The 23,555-nt window shown below is 42.0% G+C and overlaps 1 protein-coding gene across 3 annotated transcripts in view; it reads left to right on the top strand.

Moving 5' to 3' along the window:
* The window catches only part of FNDC3B (fibronectin type III domain containing 3B), a 373,090-nt gene that overhangs the window by 207,799 nt on the left and 141,736 nt on the right, over positions 1 to 23,555 (top strand). For all 3 annotated transcript variants that reach the window (XM_072618464.1, XM_072618466.1, XM_072618465.1), the window contains exon 4: positions 9,616 to 9,692. In XM_072618464.1, the coding sequence (XP_072474565.1) occupies positions 9,616 to 9,692 (77 nt within the window). The remainder of the gene's footprint in view (positions 1 to 9,615; positions 9,693 to 23,555) is intronic.

Raw genomic sequence — 23,555 nt, 5'->3', positions numbered from 1 at the left:
CCATGGGAGGTGTTGGGAATATAGACGCAGAGAAAACAGTCTCTGCACTTGAGGGGCTTATGTTGGACGGGAGGGATATGCAGATAAATGGAAGGAAACTTCAGACCTGAAAGAACACACCCCAGGGTAGGGGTAGGGGTGGGGAGGGTGAGTCTGGGCAGACTTCACAGAAGAGGTGTCCCTGGAGCTGAGCCTTGAATGGAGAAAAGTATTCTGAGGCAAAGATGTGGAATGATGGTAATTGGCTTATTCTAGTGCTGGGTGCTGGGAGACCGGGCAGTGAGTCTGAGGAATAAAAACTAGCAGGCCACTTGGGCTGGAATGTTGAGTTCCTAAGGGATATGTCAGGAATTTAAGCTAGAATGGTAAATGGAAGCTAGGGAGTCAAGGTGCCTCAAATTCCTGGCAGAAGAGTTTGCATTTTATCCTTGATTTAAAAAATATGTATGCTTTTTAAAACTTTTGTGCATTCGGTAATGCTTTTAAGTGAAAAGATTTTTTAGTCATCTCACTGCAGACACGTTGGAAGCAAAGGAATGAACCTATACGGTAGACATTGCTTATTCACCTGCAAAAGGTACCTTTACTCGTTGGTGGTGCAGAGTCTTGAAATGAACTGACGGAGGCTGTTTCCCGACTTGCAGAGCTTGGCTGTTCAGGAACTAACAAACTGCTCTTAAGCACTTGATATCCCATATGTTTGTATGCCCTGCGTGTCATTGAAAGGTGAGATCAATGTCATTGAAGGGTGGGACCAGGCAAAGACACAGAAAACCTTAGCTCCCTGATTTAGGCTACATTATGCGTTCCTTCAACTGTACATGTGTGCGTCATTCTGTGTCTAGGAGATGTCACTTAGGGGTTAGTGTGTTGGAGTCTTAGAAGACCTGGGTTTCAAGTCCTGCTGCTGCCATTGGCCTGTTCTATGACCTTAAGGTAGGGACTTCACATTTATGATTCTGAAATAAATCTCTAAGACAGGGTCTCCTCACCTGGGTTCTGTGAAATTCTGATGCATATGTATATATGGACGTGTATGTATAAAACATAGAGAATCTTATACATATGTTTGTATCTAAAGAATGTGTATATAGAGAGAGTTTGTATATATGTAGAGATAGGTCATTATATTCCAATGCATTGGATCTCCTTTGTAATTCAATGTAATTTATTCATTTAAAAACTTGATTCAGAGAAGGTGTCCACAGGTTTCGCTAGACTGGCAAAGGAGGGGGAGTGGTGTAGGACATCCAGAAGATCCCAACAGGCTTCATGTAGACCATAGGGTTGTATTAGAAAGAGCCTCCAAAGCTGTCTCCTCCAGTTCTCTTCCCCCCACCCCCTCCTCCTCTTCTCACTCTCATTTTATACAATAGGGGGCTGAGGACCAGTGTCTCTTCAAACAAAACCTTCCATCCCCCACCCCTGAGGGTGTTTTACTGACTGTCCCTAGTGCCTGGAATGATTTCTCTTGTATATATCTGGTTTTCATTTTGTCTTCCACCTGAAGTTGTGATCTTATTGCCTGGCACACAGTAGGTGTCTAATAAATGAATGCTGGTTGACTTTATTTAACTGAAGCTGAAAAATTTGGCTTATGTAGCCTGTAAGCTGTCTGGGGTCAGAAATGTGAATTCTGGTCTTCTTGATGCCAAGCTTAGGCTCCATGGCCTCTCTCAGCTGCTTGATGCCAGTTAGTGTCACCAGTAGTACCTGCCTCAAAGGTTTGCTGTAAACCTCAAATGACAAGGTACCTGAAGAGCTCTGCCAGTGTTTAGATGCTGTAGCTGGTATTCCTGTTATACTTACTCATAGCCTAAACCAAAACTGTAAGTGTTAATGGTTTGGTACTTACAGGATACATTTTTTTGCACCAAGCTATTGCCTTGGTTTCCCCAGCTGTAAAAGAAAGGGGGTTATGGCTGATGCTGTTTGATAGGGCCACTTCCAGTTCTGACATCCTATGATTGTTGAGGAGTTTATGGGATGACCACAATTGGTTGTTTATCCTAAAAAAGTTCCACAGAGTTCAGGCACACAGAGTGTGTGAACTGCGGGGGTAGGAGATGGTACACTCCAGCCAGCTTCCTCATACCCCAACTTTGTTTCCCCAGGTCTTAGTCCTTGTACCCCTGGCAGAACACCATATGTCGACTTTGGGCCTGGGTTCCTGATTTGGGCCCTTAGGACTCTCTGGTTTAAGTGGTTACTCTTTTCCGTTCGTCCATCAGGAATGACCTCTGGCCACTGTGGCTTCCTGGCTCTGATACTGGACTTGCTGTGAGACTGTGGATGAAAAAGAAGTCATCTGACCGTTCTCAGCCTCAGTTTCCCTCATCTGTAAAATGAGGATTATGATATAGCATCTGCCCCCTCAGGGTAGTTGTGATGATAAATAAAGAAACCTTGTAAAACCCTTAGCAACCCTTAAGGTATTGTATCAAAAATAATTATTATTATGGGAGGGGACTTGGCACATTAGCAAATCAAATCAGAATTAAATGAGAAAACGTAAAGTATTTTGCAAAACTTATAACACTGTATTTGTTGTTGTTCAGTTGTTTCAGTTGTGTCTGACTCCTCATGACCCTTTTTGGGGCTTTCTTGGCAGAGATAGTGGAGCGGTCTGCTATTTCCTTTTCCAATTTATTTTACAGATGAGGAAACTGAGGGAGACAAGGTTATGTGACTTCCCCAGGGTCACACTGGAACTCGAGGAGATGAGTCTTTCTGGCTCTAAGCCCAGCTCTCTACCCACTGTGCCACATAGTCACTCATATAACAGTACATAAATACTGGCTATTAAACACTACCACTACTACTACTGCCAACAAGCATTTATTAAATACCTACTATGTTCCAGGCACTGATGTAAGCAAAAATAAAATTAAAAAGCAAATATACACACATTCAAAAGCAATCCCTGCTGTCAGGGAGCTCACTTCCAGTCTAACGGGTACAGTGTCTAGAGTTGGGGGATCTGATTTCAAATTCTGCCTCTAGAGCTTTCTACCTGGGGATACATTGAATTGTATCTAATGCTAATTCACTCCTTCGCTGATCAGAAGTCCTCAGGCTCTCCCCTCCCTAATGCTTCCCATTTCCATCTTGTTTCCAGATAGACTAACTTTTCTCCTAGTAGAGAAAACCAGAGACTCTGGAGTCAGGGAATATGAATTCAAATTTCATCTCTTATGTGTGTATGTGTGTGATTGGTAGGGGGTGGTGATCTCAGCCTAGTCACTTACCTTACTCAGGCCTAAGTTTTCTCATCTGTAAAATGGAACTGGGCTAAATGACCCCCCAAAGTCCCTTATAGCTTTGCATATGTGATCCTGTGAAGAGACTCAAGAGACCATGGTCCCAGACCTTCCATCAGTGGCCATCACTGAACAGCCTGGGGGGGATGGGGGTGAGTTGGCTGTGATCCTGACTTTCTTTGGAGAAATAGTTCAGAAAGCAGCTGCTGGGCCACTGTGCAGGCTTGTAAGGCAGCCAAAGTCAGAGAGACCGTGGATCAGCTTCCTGAGAAAGAACATGTCACCCAAGTGGGAGCCACCTCCCAGCAACTTTCCAAGGTTTCCTAGAAACTGGAATATGATAGCATTGGCGTTGGCTTTCTGGTGGGTTGGGGAAGTCTGTGGGAAAAGATCTGTCCTCCCCTTTCTTTTATCTTTTCTTTTCCTTTTTTTTTTTTAATAGGCATAGTTTACATACCTTGAGAAATGAGGAATTCCATTCTCAGGGTGGTGGGGAGGGGGAGAGGAAACAGACAAGAGAATCAGGCTATTATGGGGATAAAGGGAGAAACATGAAGTAAGCAGCTTATTAAGGGGGGAGAGGACACTGCCAAGAATGAGTTACCCTCCCCAGATCTTCTGAATTGAAAACAAAAAGCTTTACCCAAAAAGTAGCCAAAACGTAACCAGGAAGTACCATGGATTTCAGTCTTTGTAGTTGCAGAATATTTTACCAGGAGTTTGAAGCTGGGTTCCTTTCACAAGGAATGCTTTTGAAAGAAAAATACACCCAAAAGAACAACACAAGTCAGGATGTTTCCCTCATTTTCTCTCCGAGGTTGTGTGTGTGTGCGCGCGTGTGTGTGCACGTGTGTGTGTGTGTGCGCGCATGTGTGTATATGTGCGTGTGCGTGCAGCCACCTCAGTTTTCTCAGCTGTAAAATGGGAATAAGAGCGCCTGCCCTGGGGGGTGTTCAGAGGATGAAAAGGTCATATTTATAAAGCACTTAGCACAGGACCTGACCCAGTAGTGCTGGCAGAGGCTTATTCCCACATCTCTAGTAAATGCTCTCCAGCCTGTATTTGAAGACAGTCAGTGAGAGGTTTTCTTGTAATTTCTCTTCTCTGATGGAGGGTTGTTTAAATTTTGTGAACTCCCAGGACTCTCTGGCAGGCGCAGTGGATTGGGGCGACTAGGACCAGAAATCCTCACAGGGACCTGGCTGATGTTCGGAAGTTTGCCATGAGCTCGTGTGTGGTCCATTTGGCCTGTACTTAGATCCCCTCTCTCCAGGATGGGAACAATAAAGCTGTGTGTCATGGGATCCTTGCAGGAGGGAGTCAGTTAGCCAAAATGGACTTTGAAGATGTGGGAAGCTCATTTCATAATTTGCATAATTCAGTTAAGAGATTTTGTGTTGTGTTTTGTTTTGTTTTTAAGGAAAAGGAAAGGCTTTTGGCCTGCAGAACTTGCTTTTCCTTGTATCTTGTTAAAGGTGTAGGAAAAATTTGTGGTTGTTTGAATTCACAGCCTCACACTTTTTACCAGTGAGATTTTTCTATCGGAATCTCTTTCATAGTCTTACAGTGCCAAGATGGCAAGATGAGGAAGAGGAAGCCTCTGAAACCCTCCCAAATTCACCTCCAAACAACTAGAAAACCTCCTCAGAATTGATCTAGGAGCAAGGAAGCAGCTTAACAGGCAGGCAGGAAAACATCTGTCTCACTGGGATGAGAGGAGAGCCAGGTCCAAGGGCAGCAGCAGCAGCAGCTAGTCTCACAGCAGGAGCCTGCAGCAAGGCTGTGAGCCTGGGGCAATTATAAGGAAAGCAGAAAACTGGGGGGAAATTTTTGCAAAAATTATCTCTGATGAAGGCCTTACTTTTCAGATATGTAGAACTGAGTCAAATTTATAAAAATGCAATTAATTCCCCAATTGATAAATGGTTAAAGGTTATGAATGGGCAGTTTTCAGACTAAGAAATCAAAGCTCTCTATAGTCATGAAAAAATACTCCAAATCACTATTGATCAGAGAAATGCAAATTAAAACAACTCTGAGGTACCATCTCACACCTATCAGAGTGACTAATAGGACAAAAAAGGAGAATATTGGATGCTGGAGGGGATGTGGGGAAACTGAGACACTAATGCACTGTTGGTGGAGTTGAGAACTGATCCAACCATTCTGGAGAACAATTAGGAACTGTGCCCAAAGGGCTATAAAAATGTGCATATCATTTGATCCAGCAAAATCACTTCTAGGGCTGTATCCTAAAGAGATCATAGAAATGGGAAAAGGGCCCACGTGTACAAAAATATTTATAATAGCTCTTTTGGTGGTGGCAAAGAATTGGAAAATCAAAGGGTTGTCCATCAATTGGGGAATGACTAAACATGCTGTGGTATATGCTTGTAATGGGAATATTATTGTGCTGTAAGAAATGACAGGTAGGATGATTTCAGAAAAACCTGAAAAAACTTACATGAACTGATGCATGGTAACATGAACAGAGCCAGGAGAACGTTGTACGCAGTAACAGCCATGTTGTTCAATGAAGACCTGTGAATGACTTAGCTGTTGTCAGCAGTGTAACAATCCAAGACAATCCCAAAGGACTCATGATGGAGTTTACTATCTGCCTCCAGAGAAAGAACTGATACTGTTTGAATACAGGTTGAAGCATACTGTTTTCCACCTTATTTCGTTTTTATCCTTTTAGTCATGTACAAAATGACTAATATGGAAATGTTTTACATAATTGCACACACATAATCTATATCTGATTTCTTACCACTTCAAGAAAGGTTGTGGGGAGGGAGGGATAGAATTTGAAACTCAAATAAAAATGTTTAAAAATTAAAAACAAAATTTTAAAAATAATCTCTTTCATGGAGCTGGATGCATTTGACTTAGAAAATGCTTCATTTTTCTCAAAATTGGATATATGTTATTGTGTATGTGTGTGTGTGTATTGTCCTTTAAACTCTCTGAGCCTCAGTGTCTGGTAAAATGAAGATGTTTGACTACAGTAGAAAGCCCTCCCTCTCTCTAATCAAAGTCAATTGCAAGTCATGTCATCATCTTGATGTCACGGTCCTCTTTGAGAAGGAAGGACAAACCCAACAACCAGCCTCCACAGCCCCTCCTACCTCCCTCTGGTATCTTTGGTCCTGTGATTTCTCATATCAGCATTGTTTGGAGAGTCTACATTTATGTATTTATCTATGATTATATGAATATGTATGCTTTATATGTATATATATAAATGTAGATAAATATATATGATTTATCTAAACTTAGCCAGTTTCTCTTTCTCTCTCTCTCTCCTCCCCTTCCTCTCTCCCTTCATCCCTTCCCTCCCTCTCTCTGCCCCTCACCTACTTACCCTCTCCTTCACTCTCCCACTTTTTCTCGCTTTCTGTCTCTCCCTCTCTTTCTCCCTCCCTCTTCTCCCTTTCCTTCCCTTTCCCTCCTTCTCTCCCTCCTCCTTCTTCCTTCCCTCCCTCCCTCCCTCCTCCTCCTTCTCTCCCTCTTTCATCATTAGTTCAACAATCAGCACTTGTGACCCTTTTCTAGATGAGCAGGTCATCCAACAGAAAGATGAACTTTGACTTACCAAAGATAAGCTTGGTGACTGTCCTAGACCCTGACAATCTCACATATGCTAAGGCAGGACTTAGGACACTCAGGCAGCTCATGCCATTCTGAGTGCTGTCTCTGGGGCCTCGTTGTTGGTCAAGAGTGAGTGACCTTGTGTCACATTCCAGGCAGGTCCTGGACATGGTCAAGGAGTCTGTCCTTTTGATGATTGCCAGATTTCCATCGGGGTCTTCTGAGACCCCAGCTGTTAGTTAGGCAGGGTCTATTGTGAAATCCACCTATTGATTTGGGAGCTCTGGGAGTGGGGCGGGCTGGAGGCCTGGCATGGAATTCCTCTCATTCCAGCATTACTAATAGGCTTCTCTCTGGCTTCCATTTTCAACTAATGAATGGGGAAAGAAAAGGTAGAACTCTTTATTTCTGAGAGGAGACCTCCCTGCTCCCCAGAGGCCCAGTTCTGCTTTGGGAATGCTCCCTCTATATTAGGCAAGGTTATTTTGAAGGCTGTTAATGACAATTGGAGAAAGGAGGGGTGGTGAGAAAAGTGTGTTAAAGCCATTTGGCTGCTCTTGAAATCAGGAAGGGGGAAAAAAAACATTTTCTACTTGCAAATCATTCACTTGTCCCACATTCTTCAAACCCTATTCCACAAATGACTTTAGCAGTTTTAAGGGTCACGCTGGAGGTTAAGAGCCTGCTTGCATAGTGTCCGTTTTGGTGATTAAAAAGCAATCCTTTATGAAAATGGTTGCGTTTCTGTTCCTGGGATCTACTGGGGGAAATCTTTGATTTCATCCTGCAGGAAGTTGTGTCCTTCTTTTTACATGATTGACAGAGTCGTTGGTCTGAATGGGCTCTCCAAGCCTGGCTAAGTGGGGATTACTAATTATTCCCACCCCCCTTTTCCTGTCATTCCTCAATATAATAAATTATAACACCTTCCTTTGATCTACATCAGGAGGCTGTGAGATTCTACAGAGCCTTGATGGGTGGGAATAGTACTACATATGGAGTCTTAGTCTTGGGTTTGACATTCATCACCTTAAGGACGTGAGTTTATTTCTTTGAGATCTGTTTAGTATAGAACCATGCATGCACATGAGTACTCCATCAGGTCTTCAGATTTGCTTTTGTCTTTACAACCCCAGTATTGCTGATGGAACCCTTGAACCTCAGTCTTCAACTCTGTAGAATCGGTGATAGGACCACTATCTACATAGGAGGGTGGTTCTGAGGAAGGTGTTTTGCATACTGAATGTATAGCCCTCTCTATACTTACAAATAGTATGGGAAGTTATAAATGTGACATAGGATTTCTCCAGAGTCCTCCATATTGGTTTTTGCAGTAAGTGGGCAAGCCCTGTCCCCTCATTTCCTATTTCTTCCCTTGTGATGACGTGGATAAAGCTGGCATGTGCTTTGAGCTGAAAGGTGAATTATCTTCATGTAGCAAGGTGACGTTTAGTGTGTTCATGACTTTCTTTTGCCAATGAGGGAGAGTATCAAGCCCCACGCATGCCTTCCCATCCTGCTACTGTTGGCAGCTGCCAAAGGATTTTCACTCCCAACAATAGAATGTAAGACCAGAGGGGGAAAAGTCAGATAAACAGCAGAAGCAATGCAGAGCCAAGAGGGTAAAGGAGGAACTGGAAAATCCCAGGGGCTGTGGTTTGCACAAACTAACAAATTCAGTGACTTATCCTAGAAGGTTTTAAATTTATGCTTTATGCTGATTACTTCTACATACATTGCCATTTTTTAATGAAAGGTGGATTTAAAACCAACCGGGATAAGTTTAATTTCATTGGTGTAAGAAGTTCATACCCTCCCCAGGGCTGCTAATTCTGTGCAGCTCTTACCCAAGGCCTTCTCCACCCAATGGGCTAGAGGCCTTCCTTTGGTTCTCAGGTTTTCTCCTATGTCCAGTGTGCTGGGTTTCCGGGTCTTTCTTGGTGATATGTGTGATTTTGCAGTTCTGTGTTTCTTTCTACCTGCCTTTCATGTCACTTCAAACCACATTTTTATATTAATTTGGTGGGAATTAGTTTGAAATGATGAAAAGAGTTCCAAAACAGGTAGCAAAGCCATCTATTCTTGCTATGGGATTATCTAAAAGTATTTCCGATTTGAAAGCAAGCTCCATTTCTCACGGCCTGTTTTTCAAATGACTTAGGTATCCTATTCTCTAATTAAATGCCAGATCATCCAAAACCAGGGAGTTGAATACTTTTTGCCTTTCAGGTTACTTCCATTTCAAATGAATGAATTTTACTGAATTTTTTTGGTACAAGGTGCAATTTGGCTAACATCAAGTTTCCAGTAAAGAAAGTAAAATTCCCATCCGAGTTGGTTTAGCTTTCTAGAAAAGTGCTACTCATTTAAAGATCCCCTTCCCTCCCTGCCCTTGGAGAAGCCTCACCCATCTAGAGCACGGAACACTGAAAATTCAGCTGCAGTGTTTCAAAGTCTGTATCAAACCCAAGGCTGAAGGAATTTTGAAACTGGGTTGGGGGGTTGCTGATTTTTCACTTTTTCTCCTAAGGGAAAAAACAGGAGAATTCATTGGATTCTCTGATTTTGAAACCAAGGGCAAGAAGGATGGCTGAGAAAGCCTCCCAGGGAGGAAGCCAAGTTGAATGCATTGATGTAAAGCAATAACAGATGGTGGTCAGATGTTTTCCGTTTGGACAGTCCATAGAAAACCAGTTAGTTTAGAAATCAGGTGCTTTTGGGAAGGACCACATTCATACCTTCTTTTTGTTTCTGTTTCTAGGACCTGCTGAAGTTCCCATGATGTCACCCAATGGATCCATTCCCCCCATCCATGTGCCCCCAGGATATATATCCCAGGTAAATTTATCATTCATCTGACCCAGCCTTTCTTTACTCCATAGTCTTAGACTGAAAAGAGCCTGTCAGTGGTATGGAATTTTTTGATCATCATAGAACTAGAAACCTTAGAGGACTTTATTTTACAGACAGGGAACCTGAGGCCAAAGGGTTTAAGTGTCTTGCTCTGGCTCTCCCACATAGCAGGTCCTTGGACCCTACGTCCAGTGTCCTTTATACTCACTTTGTGCCTCAAGGCTTTCATATTAGTTTCTTTTGGATGTAGGGTCTGCAAACATGCTGGATTGAGCAGGGACCACACTCCTGTTAGCGGTGGTGATAGCGTTGTATCTTCTTGCCTTCTTCCTTCTCTTCCCTCTCCCTCCCCCCATCTTAGTATCTCCATCAATCAGTCAGTTGACAAGCTTTTATTAAGTACTTGATTTGTGCCAAGCCCTGGACTAGTGGTTCAGAATACAAAGCAAAATGAAAGTATTCCCTCCACTCATTGCAAGATTTGACAACTGATTGGTTATGTGTTATGAATGAGAAAGAAGAATTCAGAATGATTCTGTGGTTGCAGACCTGGGTGATGGGGAGAGTCGGGGGAGGAGAGGGTTTGGGAGTGAAGGATGCGTTCCATTTTGGATATTTGGAATTTTTGATCTCTATGGGATATCCAGGTCAAGATACTCACTAGGCAATTTGTGATGAGAATTTAGAACTCAGGAGCAAGTCCAGGGCTGGATCAATAGATCTGGAAATCATCTACAATGGGGATCATTGACCTCATAAGTAGGGATGAGATTCAGATAAGAAAAGAGAGAAAGACCCAAGACAGGACCTTGGGGGAGTTGGGAGGTACCCACAGTTAGGATGTGATATAGGTAAGGATGTTGCAGAAAAGATTTGCTTATAGAGATCCAGGAAGCTGCAGAGTCCAGGAGGGAGTCTCTGGGAGGAAAGATTATTAATAGCATCAGATTTTGGAGAGAAATCAGGAACCCTGAGTCTGAAATGCCAGCTATACTTGGTCCTCCTTGGGCACCCCTTCATTTCAGTGTTTCCTCTTTTCATAGCATTAAAACTTGACCAAAGTCTGAATACCAGGTCTGACTGCTCATTTTAACAGGTTTCTTTGTTCTATCTGAATTTCCCATCTCTTTGGTATGGTAGGACAGAATCTGTGCCCAGTGAGTCAGATATGCAAAGGCACAGTGGTGTTACTTTATTTTCACACAGGTACACACAAACACCCACACACAAACACCATTTTTTTTAACTCCACCCCTAACTTTTCCTACGTAAGTTTGATATTGAGGATAGAGTCAGAAGATACTCTGCAGAGTTTCTGAGGCTAGAGTGATTGAGTTCCCTACTAGTCAGTCAGCAAGCATCTATTAAGTGCCAACTGTGTGCCAAGCACTCTGCTAAAGTGCTGACTATACAAAAAAAGGCAAAACCAAAAACAAGGGAAGAATCAGTCTCTACCCTCAAGGAGATCGAAATCTAAAAGAAATGGCAACTTGTAAACCACTGTGTACCAACAAAGTATTGATAAGATAAATAAAAGATGATTGACAAAAGGAAGACACTGTAAGAGATAATTGTATTAATTATTAGAGATAAGCTCCTCGGAACCCTCTAAGACTATCTAATTCAACCCTCCCCATTCCCTCCTTTTACAGATTAGGAAACTGAGGTCCACCCATAGAGATTAACTCACTTGTTTAAGATTAAGTATTCAGTGGCAGAGCCAGGATTTGAACTCTCATCTCCTGCTTCTTTCCTCTGTACCACCATGCCTCATTAGGATGGACTCAATGAGTCATTTTTGCCATGGCAGCAGTATGGAATCTTTAAGAGGATCTCACACCCACCAGGTTGTCACATAATCACCAAAGCTCCTTCGTGACTGCTTTGCACCCCTGCTGTTACTCAGAATATTTGCTGAAAAGCTCTGGGGACACCTGACGCTGTCCGTCACCACTGTACAATTCAGAGTTTTCAATAGCTCTGGTTAATCTAATTTGAAGCTCTGCTTTGGGAAGGGGATTAAGAAAAATTGCAGGCCTGTGGGTGAAAAGCAGTGATTTTTCTGTTGTTTGTGCACTGAGATAGGATTGGAATCTTTGCATCATGTCTGTGACCTTGGGAAAGTTCTGTAATGACCTTGAGCCCCTGTGCGTCATCTGTGGAATTGGAGACTTCACTCAAAGGCCTCTGAGTTCAGGATCCTGTGTGTGTTCCCTTTGGAGTCACTAGACATCTTTCCTATCAAAGTTCTAGAATAAACTATCACATGTTTTCTGTGGACATACATGATCTATTTTGCTGTTGGTAGCGTTACTTGGCAATTTAGGGATATGAAAAAATCACAGTCAACACTGAAGAAAATTCACTGAGAGAGAAAAATAGTTTTCGTGTTTCTAGAAATTTTAAAATCCTTTTTTAAGCTTTGAGACAAGTAGTAAGTGAAGAGACAGTGAGAACATGGGTTGAAGGATTTCTTTGTAGAAAGTACAAAGGAAGTCACGTCCTCAAGGACGTTGCACCTGGGACCTGTTAAAATGGACCACTAAGCAACAGTCTCCTACTTTGGAAGAGTTCTAAAAATCGGCTCTGTTTTCTATTTGCTGTGTTGTTAAGAACAAAATAGTCTGCATTGGAGAGTTGTTGAGATTTTGGGCAGCAATCAAAGGAGATTTCTAATTCTCTAAATTAAACATGTTTATTTCATCACTGTGTAGGACCAGCTCCAATCACAGAAATCTTCCCTCCTCTGATGTAAGCTGCTCTAAGACTTATCTCTTATTTTCTCCTTTTATGCACAGCCCAATTTTGGCACATCTTCCTGCTATGGCAGATAGGTAAATTGTTTATCCAAGTCATTGTGAACAAGGAACATGGGAAAGAACAAAAGTGCAGAGGATGGGCATTTCCAGCCAGGATACTAAGGGATAGAGAAGACAGCATTACATCGTAGATGGACAGCCAGAGTTTGAGTCAGGAAAGCCTACATTTGGGTTCTACCTCTGACTCTTACTAGCTGTTTTTTAGGGACTCCGTCACTTGGGTAATTCTGAGTGATTTAGGAAAATCTCTTGGCAGTTGAGTGCAGAATGGATTGGAGCGGGGAGAGAGGCTGGTCAGAAAGCCAGTGCTGGACCAGAGTGGTGGCAGCATCAAGAGAGAGATGGGAATGCATAAGGGAGATGAATGACAAGACTATTCAGCAAATCTGTATGTGGGATGAGAGACTGGTGATGGACGCTTGGAAGCCTGGGTGAATGGGAGGATGTGGGTGCTCTTGACCGATGGGTAGGAGGGAGGTCTTAGGGAGAAAGGCAAGTTCTGTTTTGGACATGGTGAGTTTGAGATGCACAAAAGACAACTAGTGTGGAAGGGCTGGAAGTCAGAAAAGATATAAGGTCGGTATGCAAAATGAGGACTCCTCCATGCAGGGAAGTTAATTGACTCCATGGTAGCTGATGAGATAGTATACAAGAGGTGGGTTTTTTTGCTTTGTTTTTTCCTTTGTCATGGACCTCTTTGCCAATCTGGTGAAACCTATGGTATTTTGAAATACATAAAATAAAATACAAAGGATTATAAAAGAGACCAGCGATGTTGAAATACTGAGAAGCAACAAATTAATGAACTACACATTAAGAAATCTAGAGAGATAAGAGAAAGAGGGCCTAGGAGACACCTGTGCTTCTTGGGATGACTGGGATGGAGAGTCAGCAAAGGGGACAGGCATAGTCAGGGGATTAACCCCTGATTAACCAGGGGAGAGAAGAGGAGATTGTGATGGACAGTATCAAAGAGGGTCAACAAGGAGAAGGATTGAGAAGAGGACGTTAGACTCAACAATCAAACCATTGTTGGCTCTGGAGAGAGCAAGTTTAGTTTAACAGCGAGGTTGAAAACCAGATTATGCAGTTTCGAAAGAGGAAAGTCAAAGCAGCAGTTTTAGATGTTTTATACCATGGATGTCAAAACACTGTTAGCCTGCAGACAATCCGCAGCCCTCTCAAGTCTGGACTGAACCATGAGTTAATATGTAAGTAGGAAATATTTAACAAAATACATAAAAATACAGTAACAGAGATCATGTTAATTAGTGGTTTTCTAACTCAGTCGGTAGCCTGTTGGGCTCACATGTTTGCTTCAGTGGCCCTCATTTTGATGACATTGTTGTTTTTCAGGTCCTTCACATAGTTACATTTACTCAGTGATGGCTCACATAGATTTTTTTTTAATCAGTTAACAGAAAACAACTGAGACCTCCACAGCACGTGTTGTCTTCTTTAAAAAAAATATTAATCCAGGTCTTGAAACTTTCAGGATGGTCTGGGTGTAAGTCCTGATTCCTCGATGTTAATCAATCAATCAATACTTATTAGACCTACTATGTGCCAGGCTAAGTGCTGAGGGTACAAAAAGAGATGAAAAATAATCCTTGCTCTTGAGAAGATCCCGGTCTCATAGAGGGAGACAATGTGCAAGCTACTCTTTCCCAACAAGATATAGATGGGATGATCTGGATGTAATCAGTGAGAGAAATGGCATTTGGATTAAGAGATATCTTTGTGGCGGTGAGAGTTGTTATTAAATTAGACACTGTTTGGGTCTTGAGCGAAATAAGATATTTTTTCTCTGTCTTCATATCTCTGTCTGTATCTGTCTTTCTCTTGCACACATTCCAACTTCTGTAAGAGCCCTTTCCTAGACCCCCCACATGCCAATGCTGTCTCCTCTGAAATGACCCCTCGTATACTCAGTATTTGGTATGTACTCAGGTGTAAAATGAGCTGGAGAAGGAAAGCAAACCGCTCTAGTATGTTTGCCAAGAAAACTCCTATGGGTCATGAAGAGTCAGACATGACTGAAATGAATCAGCAACCAGAAGTTAATTTGCATATGGTTTCTTCCATTAGGATATGAGTTCTTTGAGGATAGAGGCTGTTTCTGCCTGTTTTTTGTCTCCCCAGTGCTTATCACTGTAGGACACATAGTATATACTTAGCAAATGGTTTTTGACTCACATGCACACTCAAAAGACCCTTCCTCCATACATACACATATACATCTCTGGTTTCTTCAGTGGAGGAAACTCCCTCTACCAGTGCCACTTAGTATGTCTTCAGTAAGTTTTTGTCCTGAGGAATTTTAGTTCTGTGACCCTGGTAGGATAAGAGACCTCCCAAGCTGTGCCATCATTCAGACAACCAGTCTGTCAGAACACTCTTGACCCAAGGGTCTTTCAGACTCCAAAGCCATTGTCCTTACCCTCCTACAACAAATTTCCTCTCATTCTCACATTTATCTCCACCTACATACAAAAAACACAAATTATGCTAGCCAAGGAATAATAATAGCCATATTGAGAAGGCAGTATACAAAGTGGTGAACTGTTACATCAGAAATATCTGTTCTTAAGACTTTGCCAAGGAGAATCAATCAATTAGAAGGCTTTCCAAGAGATGGAGAGAAACTTGATGTGCTTCCATTATTTCTTGGGTTTATCCTATCACAGACAGAACAAGAACTCAAAATCAAAGACTGTGGGATAGAATTCTAGAAATGAAAAAGACCTTGGAAACCATGTAAATCTTAACAGTTTCTTTTGAAAATCCATATGTTGGCAGTGAACTGAAAAATCCCCGTGAGAAAACCCAATGGATGAAGAATGAAATGTATGGTGGACATGAAGCCACTTTTTTGGTGGTCAGTTATCAATGGAAATGAGGGCAGTTAGCTACTTTAGACAAATGAGTAAAATGGGAGCATTTTGGGAAATGGGATGATTAGAAGACATTCCTTAAAATCGCTTAAAGTCATGTTATCCAAACAGCCCATTCTCTAGCAATAAGAACAGGGCATCTTATTCCTCTATCAAAACATGGAACGCACTTAGTCAGAAGAAAACAAAGAAAAATCTTGTAAGTCAACAAATTAACACTGTAAAAAAATGTGGGGAAGAAGGAACCAATTTTGAGATGTTGCAGGTTTTCTCTATTGCACATAAATTCTTCCTTCCCTCCTGTCCTTTTCTCTCCCTGTTCCCTCCCTGTTCCTCTGCTTGAAGACCACTATTATGGGGGTGCCAACTCTACATGAGACGGCCCTTTTGGATAGCTCTAAGTTTTGGAAGGTCCTTGCTTTCTCTAAACCTAAATCTTCCTGTCTGAAACGTCTGCCCTTTGTTCCTAATCATGGCCTCTGAGGCCAAGCAAAACAGCTCTGATCCCTTTTCCACATGTGGGCCTTCAAATACTTGAATGTCTCTATGTGGTCTCCTTTTCTCCAGTCTAAGCATTCCCACTTCTCTCCTCTGAGCCTCCTGTGGCATGGCCTCCGGGCCCTCCATCAGCCTCATTGCCTTTCCTTTCTTAGGAAGACAGTTCTTCACCATCCATGATATTGCCATGATATTGAGAAGATGAGAATGGAGTTTCCTTTACCCAGGGAAAGCCTTAGTCAAACCGTGAACTAATCAAAGAGAGTTATAGGTAGTGGTTGGCTCTTTACCTAGTCGCTTCAACCCGGAGTTAAACAACAGGCTTCTCATGTGTATGGTTGGAACTGGAGAGCAGAATGTGCATTAGTCTTTTCAGCCCCATCTAAGGTCACTATTCCTCGTAGTAACAACTGCTCTTCTGGATCTTTATCAATAGTTATTATCATAACAAATATATTAATACAATATGAATATTAATTCTATTAACAACACTATCATCATACTATTTATATGTACCTAATGCATTGTATGTACTTTATGTTGTTAAATAATATCAGTAATGAAAATTTCTGTCATTAGCAGCATTTGCATAGCACTTTCAGGTTTGCGAAGCTTTTTGCATATGTTGTCTCATTTCATCCTCACAGTAACCCTGTGAGATGGTTTTTTTTGTTGTTATCCCCATTTTACAAATTGGGAAACAGATTGAGAAAGTGAGTTGCCCAGGATCACATAGCTAGTAAGTATCTGAAGGAGAAATTGAACTTAGATCTTCCTGACTGCCAAGTCAAGCTCCATACATCATGGTACCTGGTTTCTACATTACTGTATTAGCTCATGGAACCTTGTGTGGTGTAGTGGAATGAGTGATGAATCTTCACTCTCCTACTTATCACCCATGTGACCATGAGTAAGTCACGTAAATTTTTGAATTGTAGTTTCCTCATCTCTCAGATGAGCGGTTTGACCTCAGTGACCTCTGAATCCCTTCCACTTTATGTAATTATATGCAGTCAGCAGGAATGAATGGAGGGGAGAGAGGAGAACGTTTCTCCTAAGTGCTTAATATGAACAGGGTGTTCTGTGCTAAATCCTGGAGATAGAAGGAAAAAAATAAACTTTCCAGATCACCAACAAAGACAAACATTTTTTGACCAGTGTCTTCTATGAGCAGGGGACAGTTTGACCATGTGGAAAACACAGGAAGATTGGTGAGGATATAATTGTTAGAGAGAGTTGGGAAGGAATAGACTAGCCTATAGATCCTTTGTACTTTTAATGCAACATATGAGAAGCAGAGGTTATGTCCGTAGCCTTCCAGCATACTTCTCCTGATGCACACCTTTTGTCATAGTCAGGTAGGAGGGAGACTTTTTCTCCCATTTCCCGTAGACTAAGGCTAGTCTCTATCATGGGTTTCCTGTAGATCTGTGGAAATGTTTTCTCTTTTCCAGCTAATGATTTATATTTAAGATGTACTTAAGCAGATGCTCAGAATTACATTTTTCCATTCTAGCATAGTCTTTGGCAATGGGCTTTTCTGCAGTTAGACAAAAAACTATACGTTGAGCCTGAAATGAGAAAAGAAACCTTGAAAAACCATCCAAGTCAACTTTCTACCATGTGGGAAACTCTTTTTTTCGCTGGTCGATGACTTAAATGGTGAAGACTATTTTGAAAGGGCATAGAAGACAAATTAAACTGTGCCAATGGCTCCTGTCTTGCCTATAGCATTTGTTTTACTTATGAATATCTTATTATTTCTTAAGAACATGAATCTGATTGGATTTCTTTTGGTCAAAGAGGGGCAAGGACATAGAGATGGTCGATGAACCAAAGAAAATGCATTTAAATTTGGATTTGACCCAACCCCATATTTAAACAAAAGACAAATGTTTCTCTGGGAGAAAATATTGTGCCTGTTTGTGCCATGAAAACTTTTTTCACCCTCTCTCCATCTTGCTGCACCATGCCCACTGAGCCCTGAATGTTAGCTTCTACGGCTTCCTTTGTATAATTAATTACAACCTAGAATTAAAGCCATAGTACTCCATTCCACCTTTGGGAAGGGAATATACCTTTATTAAGTGCCTGCTATGTGCCAGGCACTATGCTAACACATGCTTTACAAATATTATCTCATTTGGTTCTTGCAACAGTCCTCCCAGGGAGGTGCTCTTATTATCCCCATTATGTAGTTGAGGAAAAGGAAGTAAACAGATTAAATCACTTGTCCTGCATTTCACAGCTAGGAAGTTCTTGAGATAGAATTTGAACTCAGGTCTTCCTGACCTCCCTCTCCCACCCCCCGGGCTGGCTGCTCTATCTGCTGCACCACTTTTAGCATTCCGAGGATGAGGCTCTGAGAGAAAGCTGCCAGGGAGCTGACCCTGTGCCCTCATGGGTTCAGCAGAGACTCAGGTTTCTGTCAAGAGACTTTGTCCCTACAGCACGTCAGGAAAGCATTCCAATCTGAAAGAGGAGAGAGAAAAAGAGTCAATGTTCTTGATTTATTGTGATCATCAATTAGTGACCGCTAGTGAGATTATTTTTTCTGTGTGTGTGTTTTTTTTGTTGTTCAGGGAGGGGTAACATTTCATTTAGGGCATTTCCTACTGAAGCCGATAGCTCAGCTTCCAATTACATTAAAGTCTGATGTTAGATAAATGTGCCATGGAACTTAACCATTAATAGAGTTTGGAACAGCTAAAGGACCATGGGCCAGGTCAAGAATTTCACCAAAGAAGAAGCAGGTGTGGCTGGATTTTCTTTTGGAGAAATTTGCAGAATTCTTTTTAATGGTCCCAAATGTTACGCTTCAATAAAGTGCTATTTTTTTATTTGGGGTTAAGTGATTTGCCCAAGGTCACACAGCTAGTGAGTGTTAAGTGTCTGAAGTGAGATTTGAACTCAGGTCCTCCTCACTCCTGCCCTGGTGCTGTATCCACTGCACCATGTAATACCTCATCCTGGGTCATCTCCAGTCATCCTGATGAATATCTGGTCACTGGATTCATGTTGCTCTGGAAGAGAAGTGAGCCCGGTGACCTTTACAGCCCTCACTCACTCAAAACAAAGTCAAGTGCAAGTCATGCCATCATTTCTTGGATGGCGTGGTCTTCTTCTTGCAACAAAGGATGAACACACACATTTATTTATTCATTTTTTAAATTATGTTAGAAATTCTGATCTCAGACACCAAAAATGGACATTTTTTTAAACACCAGAGAGCAGAGAATAAGAGTTATAGGGAAACTATGAATGTCATTTCATTATAAATTCTTGTTGAATGATTGATTGATGACTTGTCTCTCCCAGTAATACCCACGCGCCCCCCCCCCCCCCCCCCCCCTTACCATCCCAAAGTTCATGGTCGGTAAGATCATAGATTCAGAGCCCAAAAGGTCCTTGGCGGGTATTGAATTCCATCCCACTCTTTTACTGATGAAGAAATTAAAGCTGAAGGGCACAGAGATTGTTCCAGCTCACACTGTTTCCAACCTCAGCACCATTTCCACCATTCCCCCTTGCCTACTGTTTTTTGTTCTTGTTTTTGTGACTGTTGTTTTAATCATGCCCGCCATTTTGTTGACCTGATTTGGGGTTTTCTTGGCAAAGGTACTGGAGTGATTTGCCATTTCCTTCTCCACCTCATTTTACAGATGAGGAAACTGAGGTAATCAGGATTAAGTGACTTGCCCAAGGTCACCCAGCTAGTAAGTGTCAGGTCAGATTTTGAACTCAGGTCTTCCTGACTCCAAGCCTGGCGCTCTGTCCACTGTGCCTCCTAAGTACCCTGCGGTTTAATTTGGTTTCATCAGCTTGCCTTTGTCCTATTGTACTTGAGGTTACATTGTCTGGGAGGTTGAGGCGGGGAGAAAGCAAAGGAGGTAATGAATGACCATTTTCAAGCATTTTAGGGGATGTGAAGGGTGGAGGGCAGCTGTCTGAGCTCCTCCGGTTATATCTTACTGGGTTTTACCTCTTTGTGGTTTCTCAGAGCTGCTGTCAACTCCACATCTCAGCCCCTTACTTCTCTAAAAGAGATCAGAAGATGGCAATAATACTCATTCCACCGTACTCATTGAATTGAACAAGAGACTCACGGGTGCTGATGTGGACTTGATCGGTCCTGTGTTCTCTTTCTTTTCCTCATGTGCCCAAAGAAGGTCATTTAGGTGTTGATGGCAGGAGGTGGTTGGTAAGGTTTGTTGGGTTTCCCACTTTGGCAGAGACTCATAGAGGACCCAAACTTGAGAGAGGCTCATGTGGTTCATGATGGCAGCCCAGGAGGTTTGCTGAGCTAATCCTAGAAACACTTTCTTGATATCACTTTCTCTTGAAGTGATAGTGTCAGCGTTGTTGGAGAGTGGACCATCACTTGAGTTACCTCTCCCTATAAACGTTGGGCTGAGAGGCCTCTAGACAGCCCATCTGTGTGATCCACCGACTTTGGGCCATCCTCTCCTTAATCTTCCATGGAACAGAGCACATTCCAGTGTCTCCAGTCTGCTTCAGGCAGGAAATTCTGATGTCTGGCCTAAATCCCCCACCCCTCTGAAATAAACCTATTTCCTTATGTCCTAGCTTTGGGAAAGTTCAGACAGCTGCCCTCCATCCCGCATGTTGTATCCCCTAATATGCTTGAAAATGGTCACTAATTTCCTTCTTTGCCTCCCCCTATCCCCCAGGCAACATAACCGCTCCTTGAACCATTTTTCTGAGATTAATTATTTGTATTCACAACACCTAACCCAGTCTGGCACATTAAAGACATTTAATAAAAACTAGTTGATTAATTAATATGGAGTTTGGAATGAAGGCCCATTGACGTCAGTATTGGGACAAGAAAAATATTTGAGCAGAAGTGTTTGTTTTCGAGGTTTTATTTGCCCTGGCTTTAGGTTGGAAATTTAAGATTAAAGGTGGATAGATTTAAGTGATGATTGTCAAGGCTTTGAGTTCTGGCCCCACTGCTTGCTACCAGTACCATCTTGGTCATGAAATGTCACTCTTTTGTGCTTTAGCTTCCACATATGTAAAATGACAAGGACTTGTTCCTTCCAGGTCTAGAGTTTCCATCCTGTTAGCCCACTGTTCCTTCTCCCTCTGAGCCTATCTGATAGCATGATCTAAATCTCAGCTGATTTATCAGCTAGTATAAGAGAAAGGTGATAATTGACAGTGAAGGCACTTGCCCCATTCACAGGTGATATGTTCAATATTTGAGGGTCCTCCAGCTGATCCTAGGATTTCCCTGTCCCTTCTGTTCTAGTGCTCTGGCCTTTGCAGCCTCCAGAGCCAACTTTGAACCACAGGTCAGGCACCAATCAGTGGTCATATCTGTCCTGCAGCTCCAGGGCCACTTGCTGTGGAGAATGGGCAGGAGGTTTTGTCTTAAGGTTGAGAGCCTTCCTATTGATGTCGCCTCTACTGAGGATCATGGGCAACGTATGGGACCTTGCAACTACTCCTTACCAGTAATTACAGTAAAAAATGGCCATTACGTAACACTTTACCTATGTGATCTCATTTGATCCTCCCTATGACATGAGTCCTATTATTCTCCCCAATTCACAGTGAGGAAAGTTGAGGTCCAATCCATTCTAATTCAGTCAGAATTTATTAAGTGCCAGGCACTGTGCTAAGCAATGGGGATACAGTTAATAAAAAGAAAGACTCCCTACCCTCAACAGATTTACAATATCAAGAGTGAAAGGTGGGAGAGATTAAGTGACTTAATGGTCTGAGGCATGATTTGAGCTCTGAGTCTTCCAGACTACAAATCCAAAGGTCAGTTCATCATGCCTACGAGCTGCTGCTTGGGAGGTGACCTTTTGGCAGCTGTTGACATCACTACCCTCCCCTCCCCTTCCATTTCTGAAATAACTGGTGAAAAATGGTGAGGATTTCAGTCATTAGAGAATCCTTATGATACAATGGAATGATACTGCGCTCGAGAAATGAGAAGTTCAAAGAAGCCTTGAAAGATTTCTGTGACCTGATGCAATGCAAAGATAGCCAAGGCATGAGAAGAATATAGCCTGACCGAAACAATGGATGTTGAAAGAAATACAGCCATAAAAGATAATCCAAATGGAATCTTATAAAACTGGAAAGATCACCCATAACCCCAAAGAATGGACAGCAAACCTACATCATCCTTTGTAGAGATGTGGAGAAAGTGCATTCGTAAGCAGGAAACATCATGCCAGATTTTTTTTTTCACTGCATTGATTAATTTTGCTATGTTTTGCTTCTCATTATCATTTTTCCTATTTTTTAATTGCTTTTTATAAGGAATTACTTTCTTGGGGTGGGGAATCCTTTTTTTTTTAAAGGATCCATATAGAGATATTTAAATTAACAACCACTTGCTTTATTAGTGAGTGTTCTCATAAAAATCAAGCCCCAACCTTAACATTGTCTATCAAAAGCTGCCATAAAACTTTTAGCGTTAAATTGTGTACAACAAATTCCTTGAGTAAGTTGCAAAGTGGAACCAAGTTTCACCATCATAGAGTTTGAGCCTCAGCTTTTTCACCTGCAGATTAAGAACACTGGGCCAGATCTATGCTTCCTTCCAGCCATACAATTATGTTGGAAAAATAATCCCAAGTATCTTTGGCTCTGGTTGGTGAAAGTCAAAACTGTATAGAAATGGAGTCAGTGAGTCAGTCAGATTTCACAGATTCTGGTCCTTTTCACATTGACTATTTCGAACTAATGAGCTCTAACTTTAGAATCATCCCTCAATCAATGTTCAATATGTCTTTTGTGCCAAGCACTGTCCTAGGCACTAGGGCTACAAAAAACAAAGAATGGATTTGGAGCTGCAAAGGATAAATTCTGGTCCAATGCCTTCATTTTATACAAGGTAAAATAGGTCCTGAGAGATTGGTTTATTTCTCAATTAATTGAGTGATCTCAAGTCTTCACTTCACACATTAGGGAGCCAAAGCTTCAGAAACTTAGAAGTGAGAAATCATAAATACCAGAAGAGAAATTTAAGCTAAGATCCTCAGAGCATGCCCCCATCGTTCCTTCTGGCTCCATCACAGCCCATATGACCCTCAGCTAGTGATTTTTTCTTCTTTCTGAACCTTGGTTTCCTCATCTGTAAAAATAGGGACCCCCCCCTCCCTGCTCTAAACTACTCTCAAGTTGTCCAGCCATCAGGGACAGCCATCAGTAACCTCTTCCTCTCAGGCAGGCTTCCAGCCTCTAAGACAGGTGGGTTAAGGAGATGTTTTTCAGCCTCTTCATTGGCAGAGCCCTTTCTCCTGGTATTAAGATTTCCTCTGACATTATCAACACTATTTGATGTTTCCAAAGTGCCTCAGGCTGGTCCCCATGTCTTCAGCGAGCTTTCTGATCTGTCTCTGTCATGGATTATGTAACAGCAGCGACAACACTTGAATAAAGGGAATCTGTCTTCCCCCCCCCCCCTGTTCCCTTGACTCAGTTTATGTGACTCTTCAGAGTCATTAAATATTCTCTCCTTTCCCTTTCTCAATGATCATGTTTGGCTCTGGGTTCTAGAAAGAGACGGCCTAAAAATATCAGGAAACTTGTGTTCCGATGCTCAAACGAATGAAAGTTTTATTTTTATTCTAAAATTGGAAATCATTTTTGTC

This window comes from Notamacropus eugenii, chromosome 6 (genome assembly GCF_028372415.1).
Source record: "Notamacropus eugenii isolate mMacEug1 chromosome 6, mMacEug1.pri_v2, whole genome shotgun sequence".
Lineage (NCBI taxonomy): Eukaryota > Metazoa > Chordata > Mammalia > Diprotodontia > Macropodidae > Notamacropus > Notamacropus eugenii.
Note: the sequence above shows the minus strand (reverse complement) of the source record. Positions and strands in the feature narration are given on the sequence as shown.